Source organism: Chiloscyllium punctatum, chromosome 10, assembly GCF_047496795.1.
Source record: "Chiloscyllium punctatum isolate Juve2018m chromosome 10, sChiPun1.3, whole genome shotgun sequence".
NCBI lineage: Eukaryota > Metazoa > Chordata > Chondrichthyes > Orectolobiformes > Hemiscylliidae > Chiloscyllium > Chiloscyllium punctatum.
The window spans coordinates 82355329-82379500 of record NC_092748.1 but is presented as its reverse complement, the minus strand read 5'-3'; the positions used below and the strand labels follow the sequence as shown (position 1 = coordinate 82379500).

At 39.9% G+C, this 24172-nt stretch overlaps 2 protein-coding genes across 9 annotated transcripts in view; one reads left to right on the top strand and one right to left on the bottom strand.

Moving 5' to 3' along the window:
* Window positions 1-5447, top strand: part of LOC140482342 (transmembrane protein 163a-like) — a 231262-nt gene extending 225815 nt beyond the window's left edge. For both annotated transcript variants that reach the window (XM_072579660.1, XM_072579661.1), the window contains one exon: window positions 3835-5447. In XM_072579660.1, coding sequence (XP_072435761.1) covers window positions 3835-3895 — 61 coding nt within the window. In that variant the 3' untranslated portion in view covers window positions 3896-5447. The remainder of the gene's footprint in view (window positions 1-3834) is intronic.
* Window positions 5448-7198: 1751 nt separating this feature from the next.
* mgat5 (alpha-1,6-mannosylglycoprotein 6-beta-N-acetylglucosaminyltransferase) overlaps window positions 7199-24172 on the bottom strand; it is a 168733-nt gene continuing 151759 nt past the window's right edge. For all 7 annotated transcript variants that reach the window (XM_072579655.1, XM_072579653.1, XM_072579658.1 and 4 more), the window contains 2 exons: window positions 10354-10511; window positions 7199-9461 (listed from right to left, as the gene is read on the bottom strand). In XM_072579655.1, coding sequence (XP_072435756.1) covers window positions 9263-9461; window positions 10354-10511 — 357 coding nt within the window. In that variant the 3' untranslated portion in view covers window positions 7199-9262. The remainder of the gene's footprint in view (window positions 9462-10353; window positions 10512-24172) is intronic.

The following is a 24172-nucleotide window of genomic DNA, read 5'->3' as shown; positions in this document are numbered from 1 at the left end:
CAAGCTCTGCAATTACATAGAAAGGTGCCAAGGGGGTGTGGGGAGTTATTGAGCATGGAGGAGTGGACCAAGATGTCCAAAAGGGAACAGTACAAGGGAGGGAAGACGAATATATGTGAGATAGTGTCATCCCACTCTCCAGTGATGTAATGATGTAACCGACAACTTATGATCCTATGGCTTATGATATGAATGTTGGTGGGGTGGAAAATGAAGATGGGGAGACCCTAGCATTGTATTGTGGGAAAGAAGGGGTGAGGGAAAGAAGTGTGGGAAATGTGTTGGACACAGCCAAGAGCCCTGTCAACCCTCTGTGGTAGGTGACATCATCATGTGATGGAGATGGCAAACTGGGAGAGGAGAGTGGAGTCTTTATAGGAATTGGGGTGTGAGGATAGATATTCTTGGTAACTGTGAGAGGTGGTGGGTTTGTTATGGAGATTGGTGGTTGGCTTCGCCCCATAAACGGAACAGATGTTGAGGAAGGGGAGGAAGAACTCAAATAGAGCAGGGGAGGGAGGAGTCTGATGGACCATATGCAGGTGAGAATGGGTGAAAATTGGAAGCAAAGTTGATTAATTTTTCAAATTCCAGCTCAGAGTGGGAAGCAGCATCAATGATACCATTGACGTATTGGAGAAAGAGTTTGGGGAGGGGCCTGCATCAGATTGGAACAAGGAATGTTCCACTAACACCACAGAGATCGACACAGTAGTGCCCTTTTAGGTACCCATGGCCACCCTTTGAGCTGAAGGAAACGAGAGGAGTTAAAAGGAGAAGTTGTTCAAAGCAAAGATGAGCTTGGTCAGGTGGAGGAAGGAGGGTGGTGGCAGATGGGGACAGTTCAGATCATTTTTCCAGGAAGGAGCTTGAAGCCCCAAGAGCATCCTGATGGGAGACAATTGTAAAGGGATTGCACAGGTGAAGAGGCAGCAGTTGGAGCATGTGAATTGGAGGTTCTGAAACTGACAAAAGTATCAGATTAATCACAGGTAGAAGTGGGAAGGGACTGGACAAGGGGCAGTAACAAAAAAAAATAAAAGTAGGAAGAGATGACTTCCATGAGGCAGGAGCAGGCAGAAACAATGGGTCCGTTTGAGCACTCCTATGATTTTACGGAGAAGATAAAAGCGAGCTTTGTGGTTAGGGATTATAAGCTTAGCGCCCATGTGGAGGGAGATCACTAGGTGAAATAAAATTAGTGATCATGTACACAATAGCCTGGTGTTTGTGGTGTCATGGTCCAGAGAGACAGGAAGGGGGATCTGGGAATTGGTGCTCAGCATCTGCATTGCGGAGGTCAGTATGCTAGACAACAACAGTACCTCCTTGTTAATAGGCCTGATTGCAAAGTCAGGGTTGGATCTCTGAGTATGAAGTCAGTTCAGGAGAAGATTCATTCAAACCAATGAGAGGGAGCTTGAGGCAGAGGAAAGAGTCTGTGAGATGTACAGAAGACTCTTATCCAATTAACTGGGCATGGAGGCGAAGGAAGAAAGATCTTAACCAATCCATCCTCTCCAAGTCATTCCTGCCATCCTAACATCAGTCTGGTAAACTTTTATTGCACTCCCTCCACAGATACAGCATGCTGTTCCTCAGTTAAAGAGACTGAAACTGAAATATGCAGTATTTGCTATCAGATATTCAAAACTATCTGATTTAACATCACAAATGAGAAGTTACCAAAACTAGACAGAACAAATACTCACGTATTAAAATAGTAAGAGAATCTATAATCAGAGACAAAAATAGAAATTGCTGGAAAAGCCGAGCAGGTCCAACAGCATCTGTGGAGGGAGATCAAAATTAATGTTTCAGGTCGAGTGATCCTTCTTCAAAACACTGATCTCCCTCCACAGATGCTGCCAGACCTGCTCAGCTTTTCCATCAATTTCTATTTTTGTCTCTGGTTTACAACCCCCAGAGTTCTTTTGTTTTCTTTTAAAAGTCTGAAGGATGGTAAAAGGGTTTTAAACAGGATTATGGATTCAAAAGAACTCTTACATTAATCCTTTGTTTTTTCATGTGTACAGGAAGCCCAAATCCCAGACTGTTCAGATGTTCCTTTTATTCTGATGTCATCCAATACTTTTTTCCAAATACCTTTCCAACAAAGATCTTCTCCAATGTCCTTATGGTTTTTATAAACTGGAAAGCAGAACTAAATAAACACTATTATTGTAACCTATTCAAGATGCTACACAAGTTTAACAAATTCCACTTTTAAACATTGTTCCATAAATAAAAAGAATTGCATTTAGATTTTACGACATTATAAATATAGCCATGCAAGTTAACATGTCAATTAATAACCCCATATTTTGCTTTGCTCTTCCACTTTAGACTTTCATTTTCCAAGGAATATATGCTTTTCTTGTTCATTCTTACCAACACAATTTCTTTCATCTATTGTATGATTACTCTATACTGGTTTTGACAGGCAACAGCTATTTGTGTCAACATGAATTATTGGCTATCGCTTTTAGTTATGGCATAGCTGTGTATATATTCACATTTAGTAGAAAATAGCAACATAATAGTTGAAAATTTTCAACTGTGAAAATGTGCTGAGTTGCCTAATTAGATGGAAGGGATTGGCGTGCAGTTTTAGTAGCAGCTATGTCAAGTTTGTTTCATTAGAGGATGCAAAGTGGGACATTTACTGTAGTTAGACTTGGGGGTAATTCTTCCCCCTCCCCCAGTACCCAGAGATAGTCTTACAACTGAACATTCTTTTCTTCTCATCACCTAATCACCCACAATACGTTTTCTCAACTATTAGCCAGCATCAGAAAATCAGGAATTTTGAAATTAACTAAAAGGTGAGGGAAGATAATGAGAGGGGAAGGAGGTAAATTGAAATGAAGGTGGAACAACTTCTGTTAACTAGTTTATTTGAAATTACTCTAAGAAACATAAATGAATTTGGAATTCATAATAGTCAAGCTTCCAAATGGCTCAGTTACAATAGTTGTCAGCAGTAATCGCCATACAAAAGCTGGATTGTGACAGCTATCATTTGCAACTAGGCTCACTTAAAATTGGCATCCAGTTCTGTTTGGCTGCAGCTAACCTGTGCCATTCCTACCTTGGAGGTAAAATATCCATCTCTGGGTCCTGGTCCACCACTTCTGACAGTACATTAATTACATGTGAATGATGTGTTCCCAACCATTTATCTTTACAAAGGGAACCTCACTAATTATGGATGGATTGTGTTTGGTTACAATGAAGACTTGGTGTGGAGTGAGATGTGCAAATGGCTAATGTTAAAAGGGAGCAGTTCAAAAAAGAACCTACCATGATCTTAGGATGTTCCAATGCACTGTAAAACAAATGAAGTACTTTTGAAGTGTAATTATTGTTGTAACAGAGTATTCAATTTATGTCTGACAAATGGTGTAATCGTTAATTAAATTAAAGGAAGAAATATTGACCAAGCAGGATACGAGCAGGAACTCCCCTTCTCCCAAAATTAATCACCTAAGAGGATGAAACATCTTGTTTTATAGGTCACCCAAAAAACTACACCTTCTGACCAAGCAACATTGCCTCAATTCTGCTTCTTAGAAAGAATCAGCCTGAATTATTCGTTTGCATCTCTGGAACGGAATTGAAACTCATGATGTTCTGAGTCAAAAGCTGCTGAGGCACTGCTTACACCTTAGGAAAATATTTATTAGCATACCAAAGTTTACTGTTTTGCCATTTTAACATATTCAGGTATTAAAATAAATAGGCTGAAAGTCATATCTTGCCTCATGAAAGTCAACAGTTCTGGCATTTATGTCAAAGGTTAATTATCAATTTCAACCTTCTGTTTACTTCTAGGCTTCTGATTGACACAGTGCCACGAATAAAACAAACGCATAATTATGAGAGCTTTGAATGATAGACAAGAAGAAAATATGCTGTGGTGGCTCAGTTCTACAGGAATGAAGATTGTAAGATTTGGAATGAATCAATCAAGACAATAGCAGTGACTGTTAAAAAATGGTCACTGTCCTATATCCCATTTAACATCAAACCTAGTGGACTAAACTCAAATGATGCTAAACGTGGTGAACTTGATAGTTTTAAAAGATTGAAGATGCACCTCTTGGTTATGTATTATCTTTTCAGGAGCAAAGGGTAGATTTTAACTAGTAGATCACTCATCAGAAAAACATGCTAAGCAGTGGCCCAATCTGCCAGGGGCAGGCCTGGTCACTTTTGAGGGCTGAATGCCATTATCAGGATGAAGCACATGGCTTGCTGGCACTGGATCAGACTGGACAGCTGGGCCCAGAACAACATGACTGTTCTTGTGAAACCTAAAATAGTACTCCTCTTTGTTGCTATAAGAACATTAAACTTACCATTTAGGAACATCTTGCATTGCATCATTCAATAAATCTGGCTACATATGGATTTTGTTATGTTCTGCTCTGCTTAGTTGTGCATCATTTACAATCAAGCTGACATATTCATCAATTTGTACATTGAAAGAGCAACGTCTTGAAATAACAAGTATTTCAACTGGACGAAGACTCCTTTATATATGGTGGTGGCAAGTACTAGTGTAAATGAGGCGGTAATGGGATACTGCTTCATTTATTCTAATCGATCACAGTTAAAATCTACTCTGCCTAAGGTATATTGAACTTTACAATCAGAATGAAAGTGGAACTAACACGCAATATTGAGGAGCGTTTAGATTCTTTATCACCTATTTCATACATTATAGGCCAGATCTTCTGGTAGCAGGAGTGAAGATGCACTTGAACCTACCCTCTCAGTGCATGGTCATTATATTGAGGGGAGGTTCAGATACACACAGATGCATAGTAATTGCATGGAATATATAAAATTACAGTGGGCAGATTGTATCACCCGAGACACTCCATATGTGCCATAAATTGTTCCTTGGTAGTGCTGTGCATCAAACAAAAGGGCATTTGAGCTTCTGTGTTATCTTGCACTAAATTATATCCAGACTTCACTGAAAATACCACTATGATCATTAATATAAATCCCAAATTAGTGATTTGCACATATCCTTATCCTACACATCCATGGTCATCACCTATACAACTAGGTTCAAGAATAGAATTGGGTATGATGAATAAATAGCAATATTAAAGTTCATCCTAGTTTTTGCCTTTTCCTTCGTACTGAGCCAGTAAGCTGTGTGTGACCGTGTCTAAATTGAAATAAACTGGTCAAGGCCTTCAACAGGGATGAGAACTGAAGATCATGGTAAATGTAATTTTTAATATATCACTGCCACCCAAAATAGAAGCTACATGATTTTTAGAAATTTACATTGTGAAGGCAGGCCACGAGAACAGTGGCTGCTAATTCTTTGATACAGCAATCACCAACTAATCTGTGTAATTTTGTCTCATTGCCCTGTATATGTTTATGCTTTAAAAAAGTTATTAAATGCTCCCTGAAAAACAAAATGAGCCTTTGATTAACCCTTGTGCTTTGCAAAGCATTCATATCCTTAACTCTTACATTACACTACAATTTTCAGTTGATAACCTCTCAGCAGTGCAAATCAGAGGAAATAATCTGAATCCAAATAGGCTGACCGAGACACTCCATATGTGCCATACATTGTTCCTTGGTAGTGCTGTGCATCAAACAAAAGGGCATTTGAGCTTCTATATCACCTTGTCAAAATGAAAAGCTGAACAACATTGATACTAAGTGCTGTTTTGAGATCTTGAGTACAACTTGACGTAATACATACAGCTAAATGCGCAAGTATGCACATTTATTCTGTTCACCATGTTCAATGAATGAACATCGTGTGCAGATCCAAGATATTTGGTATAATAGCAGAGTAGATATTGATCAATTTTCCCCATAAATTGATTCAGGTCTATGTTGTAGTTAATACACCAACCTTGAAACCAATACAAGTGTAATATTGGGCTGCTTAATTTCAAATATAAATTTTTTCTAGTGGAATACTACTTTGATACAGATAAGTGAACTTTGAACATAAGTTATTAAAATAAAATCAGATTAGCTTAAAGATCTGAGTTGATACTAGACTGAAAAATTTCTCAATGATGATTGAACAGTGCTGATATATTGTTGACATAAGAAAATCATTATATGCAAAATTGGGCAGGATTTAAGAGCAGCTTTAAATGGCAAAACAGATATCCGCACTGATAATCAAGGTGTTATACTGTAACCAAGTTTAAAGATATTTTTATTTGAATGACATTGAGTAGATATTTTATTGAATATTTAGAAACACTGAAATTAACAATTAAAAACTAGAAATGAATACTTTTTCTAAATAAGTCTTAGAAATGTTTATAAAAAGACATTATCTCCTCAAATTCCACTTATGAAAACTTAAAACGCCTAAACTACAACATAAATCTGCATTTATACAGCACCTCTGAGCTCTACACTAGAGTGGGACCTTTTGAGATGAGAATGCTGCAACTGAGCCATAGCCAGAACATATGAGATAATGTAGTACACATTGCTAATATCAAATTGAACACAGACTGAAGAAGTGAAGTGATACAATATTCAGTGGGAGAGAAATGTCACATCAAACCCTTAAGCCAAGTAATTTCTGAAAATTTTACAAGGCTGTAAATCAAAACAGAATCAAAAAATACAATCGATTAAATAAATTACTTTCTTATTCTTTCCATCTTTAAATAAAGACAACCAAAATCTTTATCAAAGTTTAGGAAATATTTCAGAACATTCATTGTTTGTTGTGCTCTTTTGACCAGCTCCAGCATTTAGACTGGAGTTTATGCCATTGCATGGTAATAGTATTGAGATCCTCACTATTTCTATATTTATGCAGACAGAATTGTTGAGCTTTAATCATCAATAGCTAAGTTCTGGAGGTTATAGTATTGTTACAAAACTCAGGGAAGGCCTGATTTTAAGCAACAAGTTAGAATAATTACTTATGTAAGTGTGAGCACAGGGGTGGGAATTTAAGTTTTTTGTCTGCACTTTGATGGAATCTATTGTATTAGTTTAATATGTTGTAACATGCTGCAATTAAAAACATATGCAGCACAATCTGTGCATGAAGTGTGCTTCAAATTCTTCAGTGAAAAGAAACAGCATTTAACAATATTGATGTTAATCAAGATAACTTATGCTCCAATAACTTTCTACTCTGTATATTTATACAAGACAATGTACAAACCAATGGAAGAAATTCTCTTCACTTAAAAGATTTATTAAAAAATAAAGATGTTTCCTGCTCATCAAAACTGTGGAAACAATTTCTTAGCAGCTTTCAAAGCACACCTCACTTCGATATATGCCACTTTTGCAAATATACAGGAAAACCATTTCCTTACTTCATAACTTTATGCATTTGGTTGAAATTTTGACCGTTATGAAGTATATATAGTATTATACAAGTTGATAAAACAACTTTATTACCCTTAAAAAGGCACATAATTTACATTACATTGCATCTTAGCTACAGGAAATGTTTAATATTTACAAGCACATCACAAAAGCAAAGCAAGTTACAAAGCATCTAAAAAAGTAAATTGTGTTTCTTTTATTTACAAATGTGCAAACCTGTTTGGATATATGTCCTGTCAATGAGGTTTAGCTGCTGTAGCTTAACTGTATGTCACTACCTTTCATTTCCAAATGCCACACTTTTTTAAACATTGATTTAAAAAAAAACATCCTTTGCTGATTGACACACCTCATTCACATAATGGAAATCAATGATACGACAATCTGTGTTATCAACATAACAATTGCAATATGAGCATGAAATGAGCATATGTAAATTGTGTATCAACTGTTTTAAGAGTTGTAAAATCATTCATCAACAGCACCATTGTAATTAACCATCTATCATTTTGATACCTTATTATTTTTATTCATTCGTGGGATCCAGGCGAGGCCAACATTTATCACCCATCCCTGATTGCTCTGGAAATGTGTGAACAATATTGGTCATTTTAATACAATCCTGAAGACATTTTTGGGATATGTTGGAAATTAGAAATTCATTTATTTCTGCAACATTGATGTTGTTAAATGTGATTTAATCATCTGATCAAACATTTTCCTTCAATTAAATAATTTGCAGAAAAATTAATGATTCTACTGGTTTTCTTAACAATTTAGTTACATGAATATTTAATTGAAATTATATTGTTGCTTATTTGCTGTGTGGCTAACAAAAGAACTAACGTTCTGCCTAAAATGTAAAACAATCCTGAGCCCGAAAAGAAAGTGCAAAATATGAAATTCCACTTCACTGTATAGTAAACACGATTTTACAAACAAGGTTTTTAAAAATGTTTACATCAGGATGTTTCTATACAAATTACAACAGCAATTATTTTTCAAACTGGAAGCTGCTACTTAAAATGCCCATTAAACTAATTTATTCATGGTCTGAAATAAGTCTAATTAGAATCAGTTGACACTGGCTAAAGGGCAGTTACTTCATAACATTGCCAGCAACCTAAAGATGTCCTAATAAAAGCCAAAAAGATTATAATGTTATCAATACATTCTGGGAACTCTATTCATTTCATAGTAGTTCAATACTCTTTTAGTTCAACCATTTAAATCAAAACTCAAGCCATGATTTAAAACTAGTATTATGTATTTCAAGCAGTTATTACTGCTAACAACATCAGCATATGACTCTTTACTCGAAATAACTGACACCACTAGTCACACTTAAAAGGAAATCACACCTGAAAGAACAGCTACCAGGATGCTTTGACCTGTTGCATGATTACAATGGAACATTGAATTGGATCTTCATTAACCTGGAAATAAGACCTTGAAAACAAATAATTTTTGGATTTTTGCCGGAACTAAAATTAAATCAAAGCTTATTGAGCAGCCTCTTGCAGCATATTTAGTTATCAATCATTATTTATTGTTGTCTGACCTTAATTTCATTTGTAACATGGTTTCTGAATTTAGAATATTTACTAGTTCACCTGCAACTCACAGCTGTATGCCAATCCTTCTCAAAATCAGTTTTCTTCTATACACAAGTTGGACAAGGAAATTGAATAATTTGTTAAGGTTTTCTTATTGAAAGGTTCAGCAGGGATTCATTAATGTTTATTTTCTTCAAACAAATACTTTAATTTTAACTCAAAAACACATTTTCCTTCAGTATTTTTTGAGGGATGCCTTCAGAAACAGTTAACCAAATGCTTGGTCCTTATGAAGACTTACTATCCCCTGCATTTCAGCACAATCTATTTTGTATATGGATAAGGAACTGCTATACACATTCTTGGCATAGGGCAACTTGTCCTTTCATATAGTCTCTGCATGGACAGATCCTTTTATGGTTTCCATTTGAACCTGCACAACTGAAGAGCAGCAAATCACTCTGGAAAAAGCAACGTTTCTTGTTTTCGTCATAAGCCGGAACAACAATATCATTCACAGATTCAAATGACAAGCATTCAACTCCATACCTGCATGTAACAAAAATAATTAAGTAATTTAATCAGATTTAATAATTTACAGCACAGCTATAATTAAGAATAAATGTCTCAAAAGAGCTTTAGTGTTAATTTTCCTATGAAGGTGCATGGTAGATGAGCATAAAAGTTGATCTAAAACATCACGTGCATTACTAAGAATTTGTTAACCAATGTAAATGTTGATTAAATCTATATAAAATATACTATGAAGGAAACCTAAAGTCATACAGTACAGAAACAAATCCTTGGTCCAACTAGTCCATGCTGAACATAATCCAAACTAAACTAGTCCCACCTGCCTCCTCCTGGCCCATATTCCACACCACTCCCCTTCCCAACCACCCCCCCCACCAAACATTCCTTATTTATGTATCCATCCAAATGTCTTTTAAATGTTGTAATTGTACCCGCATCCACCACTTCTTCAGGAAGTTAATTCCACAAACAAAATCACCCTGTATAAAAACTTTACCTCATCTCTTCTTTAAATCTCTCTCCTATCACCTTAAAAACAGCTCCCTCATCTTGAAATTCCCCATATTAGGGAACAGACAACTATAATCAACTCTATCTATACCTCTCATTATTTTATGAACTTCTATCAGGTCATCTGTCAACCTCATGTTCTTATGAAAGAAGTCCCAGCCTTTCTTTCTAAATCAAATCTTCCATTCCCAGCAAAACCTCTTCTGAACCCTCTCCAGCTTGATAATATCCTTCCTATAACTGGGTGATCAGACTGGACACAGTATTCCAGAAGAGGTCTTACCAATGTCCCAAGTCTATACTCAAAAACATTGTTGATTAACTTAGAAAACCATACATAAGCTGTAATGAGTTTTACTCTATTATTCATCATATATAACTGCTTAAATATACTTACTTCTGCAAATCACTGTCTTTATTCAGATGTTGAAAGAAGGAAGGTTCACATATGAGTTTATTTTCTTGACAGATCTGCTTACAAGATTGCCTGGGAGCTGCAACTTTAACTTGGAGCACACTCAGTGGAGGCCACATCACCTGACCATGGCAGAAGTCCTATAATATTCAGTTGAATATTGTGATTATAAAAGTAAATTCATTATGTAGATAGCAAAATAATATTTCTCCCATAGGTATACAAAGTTAATGAGAACGAAGACATTTATTGCTGCAAATAATGGCACCAAATATTATCAGCTTTAAATTGGTACATTTGAAGAAAAAAAAAAGTGCTGGCTCTATTTTCAAGCTAGTCAGTTTTCCTTTAACATAGAATTAGATTACACTTGTACATTTGCAAATTTTCTTTTAATAAGCAAGTCCAAATGACCACAAGAAATAAGAACAGGAGGCAGCTGTTTGGCTCCGGGGGCCTGCTCCGTCATTCAAATGGATCATGGATGGTCAGACATGCTTAATGTCACTTTCCCACGCTTTCCCCATAACTCTTGATTCCGCTACTGATTTAAAATTTCTGTCTCAGCCTTAAATGAACACAAGAACTCTTGCTCCATAGCCCTCTGTGGCAAGGAGTTCCAACATCTCTCAACTCTTTGAGAAGAAATTCCTCCTCTTCTCAATCTTAAATTGGCACTCCTTTATTCTGTGACTATGCTCTCTGGTCCTAGATTCTCCCATGAGCAGAAACATTCGCAGCATTTACTTTGTCAAACCCTTAAAATCTTGAAGGATGTGTTTTAATGGAATCACCCCTCATTTAAATCCAATCAGTAGAGTCCCAAGTTGTTTAGCCTTTGCTCAATACCAGAGATCATTAAAGTGAACCTTCTCTTAATTGCCTCCATGGAAAGGTTTAATATTTCCTTAAATACGGGGACCAAAACTACTTAAGAGTACTCCAGATGTGGTCTAATTAGCATCTTGTATAGTTGCAGTATGACTTTCCTACTCTTACTCCAACCTCCTTGAAATAAGTGCTAATATTTCATTAGCTTTCCTAAAAAACCTGCTGGACCTGTGCGCTAGCTTTGGATGTTATGTATGGAATTACCTAAAAGTTCCTTCACGTTGCAGCTTTTAGTAGATTTTCTCCATTTAAATAATACTGTTCTTTGGTTCTTCCTTCCAAGTGAATATCAGATTTTCCAACATTATATTCCATTTGACACCTTTTTGCCCACTTAACCTATCAATATCTTTCTGTAAATAGCCTTTTTCCCCTTATAGCCTGCCTTTCCACTAATTTTTGTTTCCAAATTTGACTATAGTGCATTCATTTCCTTCTTCAAAAGTTATTAATACATCTTGTAAACATTCACTGTCTCAGCACTAATGCGTATGGAACCCCACTGGTTACAGGTTGTCAACCTGAAAAAAACTTGCTGTTGTTTTCTACTCATTAGCCAATTCTCTATCCATGCCAATATATTACCTCCAGCACCATGGACTCTCATGTCATGACTTAACCTTTTGTTGGATATTTCGTCGTCAAATGCCTCCTGGAACTCCAAATACAGATTCCCTTCTATCCAGTCTGGTTAACACTTCCTTGAAAAACTAATAATTTAGTCACATCCATGACATGAAGCCATACAGGCTCTGCTTGATTATAATTTTCTAAATGTGCTATTTCTTAATTTTCCAATACTTGTCCAACAAAAGATATTAAGCTAAACAGACTATAGTTACCTGCTTTTTGCTTCCCTTCAATTTTGAATAGGTATGTCACATTGGCAGTTTTTCCACTGCAGTGGTACCTCTCCAGATTCCAATAATTTTTGGAAAATTACAATCAATGTATCCACTATCTCTTTAAGGATCCTAGGATGCAAGCCATCAGGATTGGGCACTTATCTGCTTTTAGCCCCATTAGTTTGCCTGTCAAAGATCACTTCTTTAATGATGGTGATGATGCCTAGTTTTTCCCTGTATTCTTTAGTATTAATGGAATGTTCAAAGCATATCCACCACAAAGTGTGATGCAATGTATCTGTTCAACTCCTTGCTCCCCAAAACCATTTCTCAGTTTTATTTTCCAAGAGGCTCATGTTTACTTGGACCTCTCTTGCTTTTTATATATTATAAATCTGCTCGTCAGTCTTTTTATTAAAAAAAACTTCCTTGCCAATTTGCCCTCAGTTTATTTTCACTGTCTTTACTATCTTTTTAATTTTCCTTTGCTGGATTCTGAACTTATCCTAGTCTTTGGGGCGATGACTGACATTGACTTCCTTGTATGCTTCTTCGTTCAATTTAGTATCCTGCCTAACTTCATTGCTTAACCATGGTTGGTTTATTAGTCTCTTAGAATCTTTCCTCCTTGCTGGAATATATTTTTGATGAAAAGACTGAATTATTTCCTGAAATGTCTGCCACTGCTTGCTGACTGTTATTCCTCCTAACCTATCAACCCAGTTCACTTTAGACAACTCTATGCTCATATCACTGAAATTCAGTTTATTTAAGTTAAACACAGTTGTTTCTGATCCATGTTTCTCACTCTCAAATAGAATATTAAATTCTATTATAATATGATCCATACATTACTCAGAGGTGATTCATTAAACCTGTCTCATTACAAATTGCCAGATTCAAGATAGTCTGCATCCTGGTTAGCTCCAGGTATATTGGTCCAGGAAATTGCTAAATTGTCTGTAGTGTCCAGGGATGTGCAAGCTAAGTACCCTAGCCCATAGTAAATGCAGGTTTACAGGGATAGGGTAGGGGCATGGGTTTGGGTGGGATGCTCTTTGAGGGCCAATGCAGACCGAATGGCCTCTTTCCACAATACGGGGATTCTATGAAACTATCCCTGCACTCCATTAATTTGTTGCGGCTATTCTTTCCTATTTGATTAGCCCAACTCATGACAATTAGAGTTAGCCATAATTCTTGCTCTATTCTTTTTAGATGCTCCTAATATTTGTTGATTTTTAATCTTTCACACTGAGGGACTACTGCTTGGGAGTTTGCACATACTCCCACTGATGTCCCTTTGTTTCTTCCCCCTGTTCTTTTTAAAACCTCCAAACGGACTCTGCATCATCGGAGCTGAAAATGTGTTGCTGGAAAAGCGCAGCAGGTCAGGCAGCATCCAAGGAGCAGGAGAATCGGTCGGGCATGAGCACTTCTTCATTCCTGATATTATTACCTCTTCAGACTCAAAATATAGCTATCCTATCTAATCAAGCAAAAACAAATTGGAAAAACCCAGCACGCTTGTAGCATCTGTGGAGACAAAACAGGATTAATGTTTTGAGTTCAGTGACCTTTCTTCAGAACTAGCAGCAGCTAGAAAATGATTGACAGGCATTGGAGTGTAGGAGAGAAAAGAAGAGCAAACGGATTGGTGGAGATGGGGGGATTAAGAAGGGCAAGGAAATGGAGGAGGACAAAAAGGATTGTTCATAGTATGCCAGGGAAGAACAGAAGCTAGTTAAGTGATAATGGGATCTATTAGTAGTTGAAAATTGGTTGGCTGTGCTGAATGCAACCCATTTCTTGACAGGACTTAGGGTTGTGGGGGTAGGTACTTCTCAGTTGACAATGGATCTCATACCCCATCCATTCAATTTAACTTGATTATAGGATTACATTTTACAATGTTTTCGCACACTGCAGTGCCATTACCAAAAAAGTGGAGATGATTTATAGCAAGGAATTCAAATGTGACCAGTAACTTGAGGAGACCAGTAGATAACATACAGGAAATTGAAACAGGTTAAAGTTACTCCACAAAGTGCTGAGATGAGCCTGATTTGACATTCCATTACAGATTTTTTAAAAAATTGCATGAATACTGCAATAGCAAAAAGGAAGGAAAAGTGGAGGATGGGTAGAACTCATGCTTCCCAATCTACTTCCATTCACTAAATCTAATTTAAAGAAAAAATTGGGTCTAAAACTGCTGAGTTAAAATGAGCATAAATTAACTGATTTTGAGAGTAGTTGCGCTGAATGTTTTCTAAACATTTAAAATAAATAGCTGCAGTGGAAGAAAAGGGAAATACTACAGGCATCTGGAGTTGAGTAAAACTTGTGATAGGGTTTTGTTCAGAAATATTTGAAAAGTAAATAGCTTAGAAACATGGTGAACAAGTAAAAAGTCAAAAGGTGACAAGAATCTAACCAAGGGAGCAAGCTGTGTGCGAAAGGTTGTTGAATGAACACTCCGCTTTGGTCTTCACTTTGGAAAGGAGAACGTAGGTATGGAATTCAAGTAAAGCGACTGAGGAACATGCATGGTTTGACATGGGAAATGGGGACATATTGCAGGCTCTGTCACACTTGAAAATGGACAAATCTACTGGCCTTGATGAACTGCATCCAAACCTACTGTGGGAGGTGAGGCAGGAAGTTGCAGGGACTCTGACAAATTTAGAATTCCTCCCTGGTCAAGGGCGTGGGGTGGGAAGCAAAAAAAAGAGTGCCAGAGGACTGCGAGACAACTAATGTGGCTTCATCTTTTAAAGAGGGAAGGTAGAGATGAAGCAGGAAACTACAGACTGGCGAGTCTCACATCAGTAGTAGGGAAACTACTGGAGAAAATTCCAAAGGAGCAAATTAATATCCACTTGGAAAGTCATTGGTTAATTAGGGGTAGTCAGCATAGCCTTGTCTAACAAATATAGACTTTTGAAAATGTGATCAAGTGTGTGGATGAGGGAAGTTAAGTTGAAGCTTGACAGCATCCAGGACAAAGCAGCCCACTTGATTGGCACTTCATCCACAAGCATCCACTACCTCCACCACCAATGCTCAGTAACAGTGGGTATCATCTACAAGATACACTGCAGTAATTCACCAAAGATCCTCAGACAGTATCTTCCAAACCCATTCCCACTACCATCTAGAAGGATGAGGGAAGCTGATATATGGGAACATTACCACCTTCAACATCCCCTCCAAGCCACTCACCATCCTGACTTGGAAATATATTGCCATTCCTTCATTGTTGCTGGGGGAGAATCCTGGAATTCCCTCCCTAATGACATTGTGGATCAAATGACAGCAGGTGGAATGCAGCGGTTCAAGGTGGTAGCTCACCACCATCTTCTCAAGGCCAACCAGGGACAGGCAATAAATGTTGACCAGCCAGCAATGTCCACATCCCACAAAAACAAACAAATGTTTTTTTAAAAAATCAATTTTATATGGATCTTAGCAAAGCTTTTTACAAGGTCCCACGTGGGAAACTGCTTGAGAAAGTTAAATCACATGGAATGGAGGGAAACTTGGCAAAATGGATCAGAAACTGGCTTTGTAATAGGACAAAGGATAGTGGTAGAAGGCTGTTTGAGTGTCAGGAGGCCAGTGTTCCAGCAGTGTACCACAAGGATCAGTACTGGGACCCTTATTGTTTGTTATGTATATAAGTGATATAAATGAAAATGTGGGGGAAAATGTTAAGCAAATCTGCAGATGACAGAGATTGGTAGAGCAGTTAATAGCAAAGCTGATGGTTGTAGGTTACAGGAAGATAGATAGGTTGGTCAGATGGGCAGAGCAGTGGCATATGGTATTTAACCCTGATATACAATTTGGAAGTTGTAACAAGATGAGGGCCTATGGCTGCTTGCCCTCATTAGTCAGGAAATTGAGTACAAGAGTCAGGATATCATGTTGCAGCTTTAGTAGACTTTGGTTAGGCCGCACTGAGAATAGTGCATTCAATTCCTGCCACATTACAGAATGGATAGGGAAGTTTTGGAGAGGGTGCAGAAGAGGATGCTGCATGGATTACAGGGTATGAGTGATAAGAAACGGCTAGAAGAACTCAGGTTGCGTTCTCGAGCTGTGGAGGCTGAGGGGAGACTTAATAGAAGTCGATAAAATAGAGAGATGCATAAATAGGGCTGACAGTCAGAATCTTACAACTCCCCCCTCCCCTTCCACACCAGAGATGGGACTTTTACTTGGACTTCCACACATGTCATTTACTGTATCTGTTGCTCCCAATGCGGTCTACTCTACATTGGGGATACAAGATGGCTACATGCAGACCGCTTCGGAGAACATCTCTAGGAAACCCACATCAACCAATCCCATTGCCCCGTGGCGAACACTTCAACTCCCCCTCCAACTCCACCATGGACGTGCAGGTCCTAGGCCTCCTTCATTGGCACTTCCTAACCACCTGATGCCTGGAGGAAGAACATCTCATCTTCCGCCTCGGGATCCTCCAACCCCACAGCATCAATGTGGATTTTACCAGTTTCCTCATTTCCTCTCCCCCCACTTATCCCTGACCCAACTTGACATTACCCTCATGACCTGTCCATCTTCCTTCCTACCCATCTCCTCTAGCCTCCTCTTCGACCTATTACCATTGCCCCAACTCCATCCACCTATTGCACTCTCATCTACTTCCCCCCCACCCCCAGCTCACAGCCTCATTCCTGATGAAGGGCTTTTGCCCGAAATATCGACTCATCTCCTCCTCGGATGCTGCCTGACCTGCTATGCTTTTCCAGCACCACATTCTCAACTGCCAAAGAGGTTTACCAGGGTGTTTATCAGCAGTGTATTAATTATGATGAGAGGGTGGACATACTAGGATCATTTTTGCTAAAATGTCAGATGCTGAGGGACGAGTTGTTACAAGTACACAGAATTACGAGAGGCTTGGATAAGACGGAGAGTCTATGCAGGCTTTTGTTAAACAGAAGGTGAAATGCACTGCCGGGGAGGTGGTAGAAGTAGATATGATGGCAACATTTGAGAATTTCGACAGACACATGAACAGGCAGGGAATAGAGGGATGTAGAACATATCCAGGATTAGTTTAGAATGGCATTGTGGTTGGTGCAGACGTGGTGGTCTCAAGGGCCTGTTCCTGCACTGTTCTATGTACTCTCAACTCTTGTAATGTGCAGGTTGTTCAGTTGCACATTACGTGGGGATGAAGGTGATAGGTCAGACGGTGGAGAAGATAGCTGGAAAGGAAGATAGGCAGGTAGGACAAGTCATGGGGACAGTGCTGAGCGGGAAGTTTGGAACTGGGGTGAGGTGGGGGAAGGGGAAATGAGGAAACTGGTGAAGCCCACATTGATGCCCTGGGGTTGAAGTGTTCCGAGGCAGAAGATGAGGCGTTCTTCCTCCAGATATCGGATGGTGAGGGAGTGGCGGTAGAGGCAGCCCAGGGCCTCCATGTCCTCTGCTGAGTGTGAGGGGGAGTTGAAATGTTGGGCCACAGGGTGGTGTGGTTGATTGGTGCTGGTGTCCCAGAGAGGTTCCCTAAAGCACTCTGCGAGGAGGTGTCCAGTCTTCCCAATGTAGAGGAGACCACATCGGGAGCAATGGATACAATAAATGATATTGGTGGATGTGCAGAAAAAAAACTTTGATGGATGTGGAAGGCTCCTTTGGGGCCTTGGATGGAGGTGAGAGAGGTGGTGTGGGCGCAGGTTTTGCGATTCCTGTGGTGGCAGGGGAAGGTGCCAGGACAGGAGGATGGATTGTTGGGGGGCACGGACCTGACCAGGTATTCACTGATGGAATGGTCTTTGCAGAAGGTGGAAAGGGGTGGCGAGGGAAATATATCCCTGGTGGTGGGATCAGTTTGAAGGTAGTGGGATCAGTTTGAAGGTGGCGGAAATGTCGTTGGATGATTTGGTTTATGTGAAGGTTGGTAGGGTGGAAGGTGAGCACCGGGGGGTTTTGTCCTTGTTACGGTTGGAGGAGTGGTATCTGAGGGCGGAGGTGCAGAATGTGGACGAGATGTGTTGGAGGGCATCTTTAACCACGTGGGAAGGGAAATTGCAGTCTCTAAAGAAGGAGACCATCTGGTGTGTTCTGTGGTGGAACTGGTCCTCCTGGGAGCAGATTCAGCGGAGGCAGAGGAATTGGAAATACGGGATGGCATTTTTGTAGGAGGTAGGGTGGGAAGAGGTGTAATCCCGGTAGCTGTGGGAGTGGGTGGGTTTGTAAAACAAAAAAATGTCAGTGTCAAGTCGGTCGTCATTAATGGAGATGGAGAGGTCCAGGAAGGGAAGGGAGGTGTCAGAGATTGTCCAGGTAAATTCAAGGTCAGGGTGGAATGTGTTGGTGAAGTTGATGAATTGCTCAACCTCCTCGCAGGAGCACGAGGTGGCGCCAATGCAGTCATCAATGTAGCGGAGGAAGAGGTGGGGAGTGGTGCCAGTGTAACTCCAGAAGATGGACTGTTATATGTAGCCAACAAAGAGACAGGCATAGCTGGGGCCCATACGGGTGCCCCTGGCTACCCCTTTGGTCTGGAGAAGTGGGAGGATTTGAAGGAGAAATTGTTGAGGGTGAGGACCAGTTCAGCCAAACAAATGGGTGTATCGGTGGAAGGGTACTGTTGGGGACATCGGGAGAGGAAGAAACGGAGGGCTTGGAGGCCCTGGTCATGGCGGAGGGAGGTGTAGAGGATTGGATATCCATGGTGAAGATGAGACGTTGGGGACAGGGGAAACTGAAGTCGTGGAGGAGGTGGAGGGTGTGGGTGGTGTCTCTAGGTCTTAACTGACCTAATTAGCAGTGATTAAAAAGGCTGCTACAGATCAAAATGCAGGCTCTGGAAAATTTTATATGGTTAAGTACAAATACACGTGAGACCACAAAGATTGAGCGCTCTGCCAAAATATTTGTGGCATCCCTATACATCACCTCTAACTACTGGCCAGCTTCACATAAAGGCCTGAAAATGCTTTACCACACTAACCGGTGAATTGTAGCAGAATATTCATTCAAACTCCATAACCGGCTAGAGGCATTTAAATGGGACCTGATGATAACGTGGCTATGATATGACAATTTTTGCTTGACACACCATAAGGACACCTTCTATCTTAAACAGTGACTGACCATGGCTGTTCGTCTCCTTTCTTCTTCCCCAAAATGGTGAAAGGAAGACCAGAAGTGAAAAATTCTGTTAATAGGTATTACCATGATGAAACTTTTTAAAAGCCATCAAATCCTTAATTACTTCCAAAGACCACATGTAAACTTCCTAATGAAGGGCTTTTGCCCGAAACGTCGATTTCGAAGCTCCTTGGATGCTGCCTGAACTGCTGTGCTCTTCCAGCACCACTAATCCAGAATCTGGTTTCCAGCATCTGCAGTCATTGGTTTTACCTCCTGCTTTACCAAAAGTCCTATCCAAGGCTAAGTATCTGCAAACCTTTCTCCCTGCTCGCACAAGTAAATTAACCCAAACACTTGAACATGTCACCTAAATATCATATAATTAACTGTGTTTTTTGACATGACATTTCCAAGGCTCTTGAAGCTCTTTTTAAATAGAGCTAGATTGATATTATTGCATTTTGCAATTATGCATTTTAACAACTAGTGCATAATTTTATCTACAACAGGATTGTACTTTGGCAACCCAAATTGTTACTGATATAGTTTTCTAATCTTGACCAAGTTAGAGGGTCACATAACTTGAGGTGCCCTACCACACTACTTCCTTTAGCTAGTGACCAAATGCCTCCATCAGGTCAAGTCATGGAGATTGCTCTGCAGCTGTGGAAGATGCCCAAAACACACTAGAGCCCTCTTGTCCCCAGACTATCACAGTATGCCCAAAGTCATTAGCGGCAATCTTACAAATCAGTCAGCACACTTCCTCAAGCTCAACTGCTGATGTTGCATAATGACGTAGCAGCATGAAAAGATAGACTCAATAACAATGATGTCACAGTGGATGCACAGTGTAAACCTTTTGTACGACCTGATACTTTTTTTTTTTAAAAAAGTACTTTGTCAAAAAGACCTATGATCTGTTTCAATGTTTTGCATTTCTGATTATTTTTGTTATCCTTGTGAACAACATTGACAAGCACTGCTCAGCATATGTGCTTTGTGTGGTACAGTGCAAACCGTGCTGACATTTATTCTTTGCTACCCTCTAGAAAGTGGGGATGCTAGATGCAGGTTCTGGTTCTGCAAGTCAATAAGGATAGTTCAGACCCTCCACATCTAAGTGTCCCTTGCAAATGATTGTTTCAGTCATAAAAATACAAGGCCGTGTAACCTTTCAAAGCTTCATGATGCATTTGGCAGGCAACATCAGATTATTGGGAATGAATTAACTTAGTGAATGGTAAACAAAATACTTCATTTAAATTTAAACTGAGGGCATGAATGTATTTGTGTCATAATTGGTTCATAGTCCTGATTCTTCCTTTATTTTTGTAGCAAAGATATTCTTCCTCAAAACTAGTCACTGTTCGCTTTTCTTGGACCTGTCTGCCTCAGCTCAGCACTGCTGTGGTCTCTTCAGCATGCTCATCATCAACATCCGCTCCCTCAGCACCTCTATCAGACTAATGGTCTTCCTTGTCCAAGACGACTGCACCATCAGCCCCTCTAAATCTCTTTCTGTCACAGGGTTAGGTTGTGCAGGGTGCAGCAAACAATCTCAGAGACCCTGAGTACTAGAATGTTCCTCACAATTGGACCAGAAAACCAACTGACTCTTCCAAGACTGCCTTAATGGATGTATATGCTGCACTGAAGCACTATTTGGCATGAGCTAGAGGACTGTGCATGGGGGTTAATTAACCATGCCCACTGTGGCTATCACTGATCACCGATGAGCCAGTCCTGGATATCTGTGGAGAAAATTTGAGGAATTGGTGAATTGTGCAGCCATACATGTCATGACATGTACATAAATAGCACGCATACATCTGCAGGAATTGTTGCCTATGGTCACAAGTTAACTGGTCATTAGGGAGTGAAGTACCTTCGAAATCAGGAACCTGGTTGGATGATGCCATGAAGTTCTGAGTGCACATGCACACAGTTGATAACCACTTATATTGAGGGAAATCCAGCGATGGCTAACAATCTAAAGACTTTGGTTCCTTCATTCTCTGGATATTTAGTAAACTAAAACTGTATTTCGTTCCTGTAAAAGCTATAAGTAAACTCATGAATGTACATAGGTTATTAATTGGGAGATATCACATATGTTCTTACTTGCTCCTTGAAAAGAGCCAGTGGCTGGGATGTTCAATGCCGTTGCAATCTTCAGCACCACAAGCTGAGTGTCACCATGCCTAGTCTTAAGACATCGCTGGCATTGGCTTCCACCCATCTGCAGGTAGCGGTCATATCTTCAGCTTTAATGATCCTGGTACACCTCTTCAGGTTCTGCACATTTGTCTACCGCTGCAGTCCTCTTCAGTGACATATTTCTGGTTCTGCTGGCAGTGGATATCCCTCCTCCTCAATCTCAGCAATTACATATACACAAACTAGTATAATTGCTGGGTTAAATTACATACATCTGGCATGGAAATAAACACTGACCTGCGCAAAAATATCAAGAATAAGATGTTTGTTTTCCATTCAAGAGCCTGACATAGTCAAGCTATCTTTTGGGCCCTTTTCAGACTGCTCACGTTTTGACTGGAAGCCTGCCCTGAAACCTCCTGTGCACAGCGAGATGTATCATCCAAATACCACCATTGGTTTTCCACTTCTCATTCTGCTGTGTGCAAAGTCTTTGTAGTCTTGATGTTTACAGTGTTTTCTAGGTATGTGGTAATTGGCTCACAGACTCTTGGCACCCTTCACGATCCCCCAAGATACAGTCCTATAATCATGGAATCCAGAGCCGAACTAATGGTTTTATCCCTAATCCTTGTCTTTCAGATACATGAGCCTGTGAATATTCCTGCAAAGCAGCATGTGGAATAACTATATCCCATCACCATTGTTAATGAGCCTTAAGTACCCTTCTTCTCAGAGTTAAATGAATCATGGAGTGAACATGTGCAAACAAATCTCAGGGCCCCTCCCATTTGTAGTGTGCATTCTGCGAGGCCTTCCTTTGCAAGTCAACTTTCACCATCTAACAGCATCAGGCCCACTTCACCCCCAACCCCACACTATACATCCATCCCATTATTCTAGATTGTCTTGCCTTTCCTTCCGATTCCCCTCTTCAATCTTTTATGAATCAGTCCTTCAACAATCTCCTTCGAAATTCCTGTTGTGATTTTACTCACATTCAGATCCCTTTACCCTACATTTGCCTTCCAGCATCCCTTATTCAATTCTCCTGTTCTTTCTCCCTCCCCAATGCACCAAATTACACGATTGTGTTCCCCACCCTAAATCTGCTACTTCCATCTTTCATTATACACTTCTTCCCAAATGCTGTGATTCTCTCCTCCCGCATCCCAATTTTCACCACTCAAATTGTCAGGATCCTTTTCAGTGAACCTGATAACTGTTTTAAGTTGCGTAAAACTTACTATTCCTCTCTACCTACTCCACATTTTTCTGAACCTATTGAGTGGAGGCCCTTTTATGGATTGATACCCATGTTGGTTTACATCCCATTTGCCTACCTTCACCCTCTTCTCTGACCTATCACCATCATCCTCCACCTTCATCTACCTATTGCATTCCCAGCTAACTTCATCCCCAGCTCTACTGCCTCCATTTATCTCTCAGCCTCCTTGAGAAACCCCCTTCATTCCTGATGAAGCGCTCATGCTCAAAACGTCGACTTTCCTGCTGCTCGGATGCTGCCTGACGTGCTGTGCTTTTCCAGCACCACACTTTTCGACTCTCATCTCCAGCATCTGCACTCCTCCCTTTCTCCACATTTATTAACCCAGTTATGTTTCACCCCTTATACAACAAGCATTTAACTACAAACAAGATCAAAGTGACAGAAAATCATGCTCCAATGCTCAACTGGGTTCTGTCGAGGCCACTCAGCTCCTGGCCTCATTGTAGCTTTACAAATACATTAAGGACAAAAGGGTAACTAGGGAGAGAATAGGGCCCCTCAAAGATCAACAAGGCAGCCTTTGTGTGGAGCTGCAAAAGGTGGGTGAGATACTAAACTAGTACTGTGCATCAGTGTTTACTGTGGAAAAGGACATGTAAGATATAGAATGCACGGAAATAGACGATGACATCTTGAAAAATGTCCATATTAAAGAGGAGGAAGTGCTGGTTGTCTTGAAACACAAAAGTGGATAAATTCTGAGGACCTGATCAGGTGTACCCAAGAACTCTGTGGGAAGCTAGGGACGTGATTGCTGGGCCTCTCGTTGAGATATTTGTATCATTGATAGTCACAGGTGAGGTGCCGGAAGATCGGAGGTTGGCTAATGTGGTGCCACTGTTTTAGAAGAGTGGTAAGGACAAGCAGAGAAATTTAGACTAGTGAGCCTGATGTTGGTGGTGGGCAAGTTGTTGGAGGGAATCCTGAGGGATAGGATGTACACGTATTTGGAAAGGCAAGGACTGGTTAGGTATAGTCAACATGGCTGTGTGTGGGAGAAATCATGTCTCACAAATTTGATTTAGATTTCTGAAAAAGTACTGAAGAGGATTGATGAGGGCAGAGCGGTGGATGTGATCTGTATGAATGCCAGTAAGGAGTTTGACAAGGTTCCCCATGGGAAGACTGGTGAGCAAGGTTAGATCTCATGGAATACAGTGAGAACTAACCATTTGAACACAGAACTGGATCAACGGTAGAAGACAGAGGGTGGTGGTGCAGAGTTGTTTTTTCAGACTGGAGGCCTGTGACCAGTGGAGTGCCATGAGGATTGGAACTGGGTCCAGTGCTTTTCATCATTTATGTAAATGAATTGGATGTGAGCATAAAAGAGGTTTAGTTAGAAAGTTTGCAGATGACACCAACATTGGAGGTGTAGTGGACAGCAAGGAAGGTTATCTCAGATTACAATGGGATCTTGATCAGATGGGCCAATAGGCTGAGGAGTGACAGACGGAGTTTAATTTAGATAAATGCA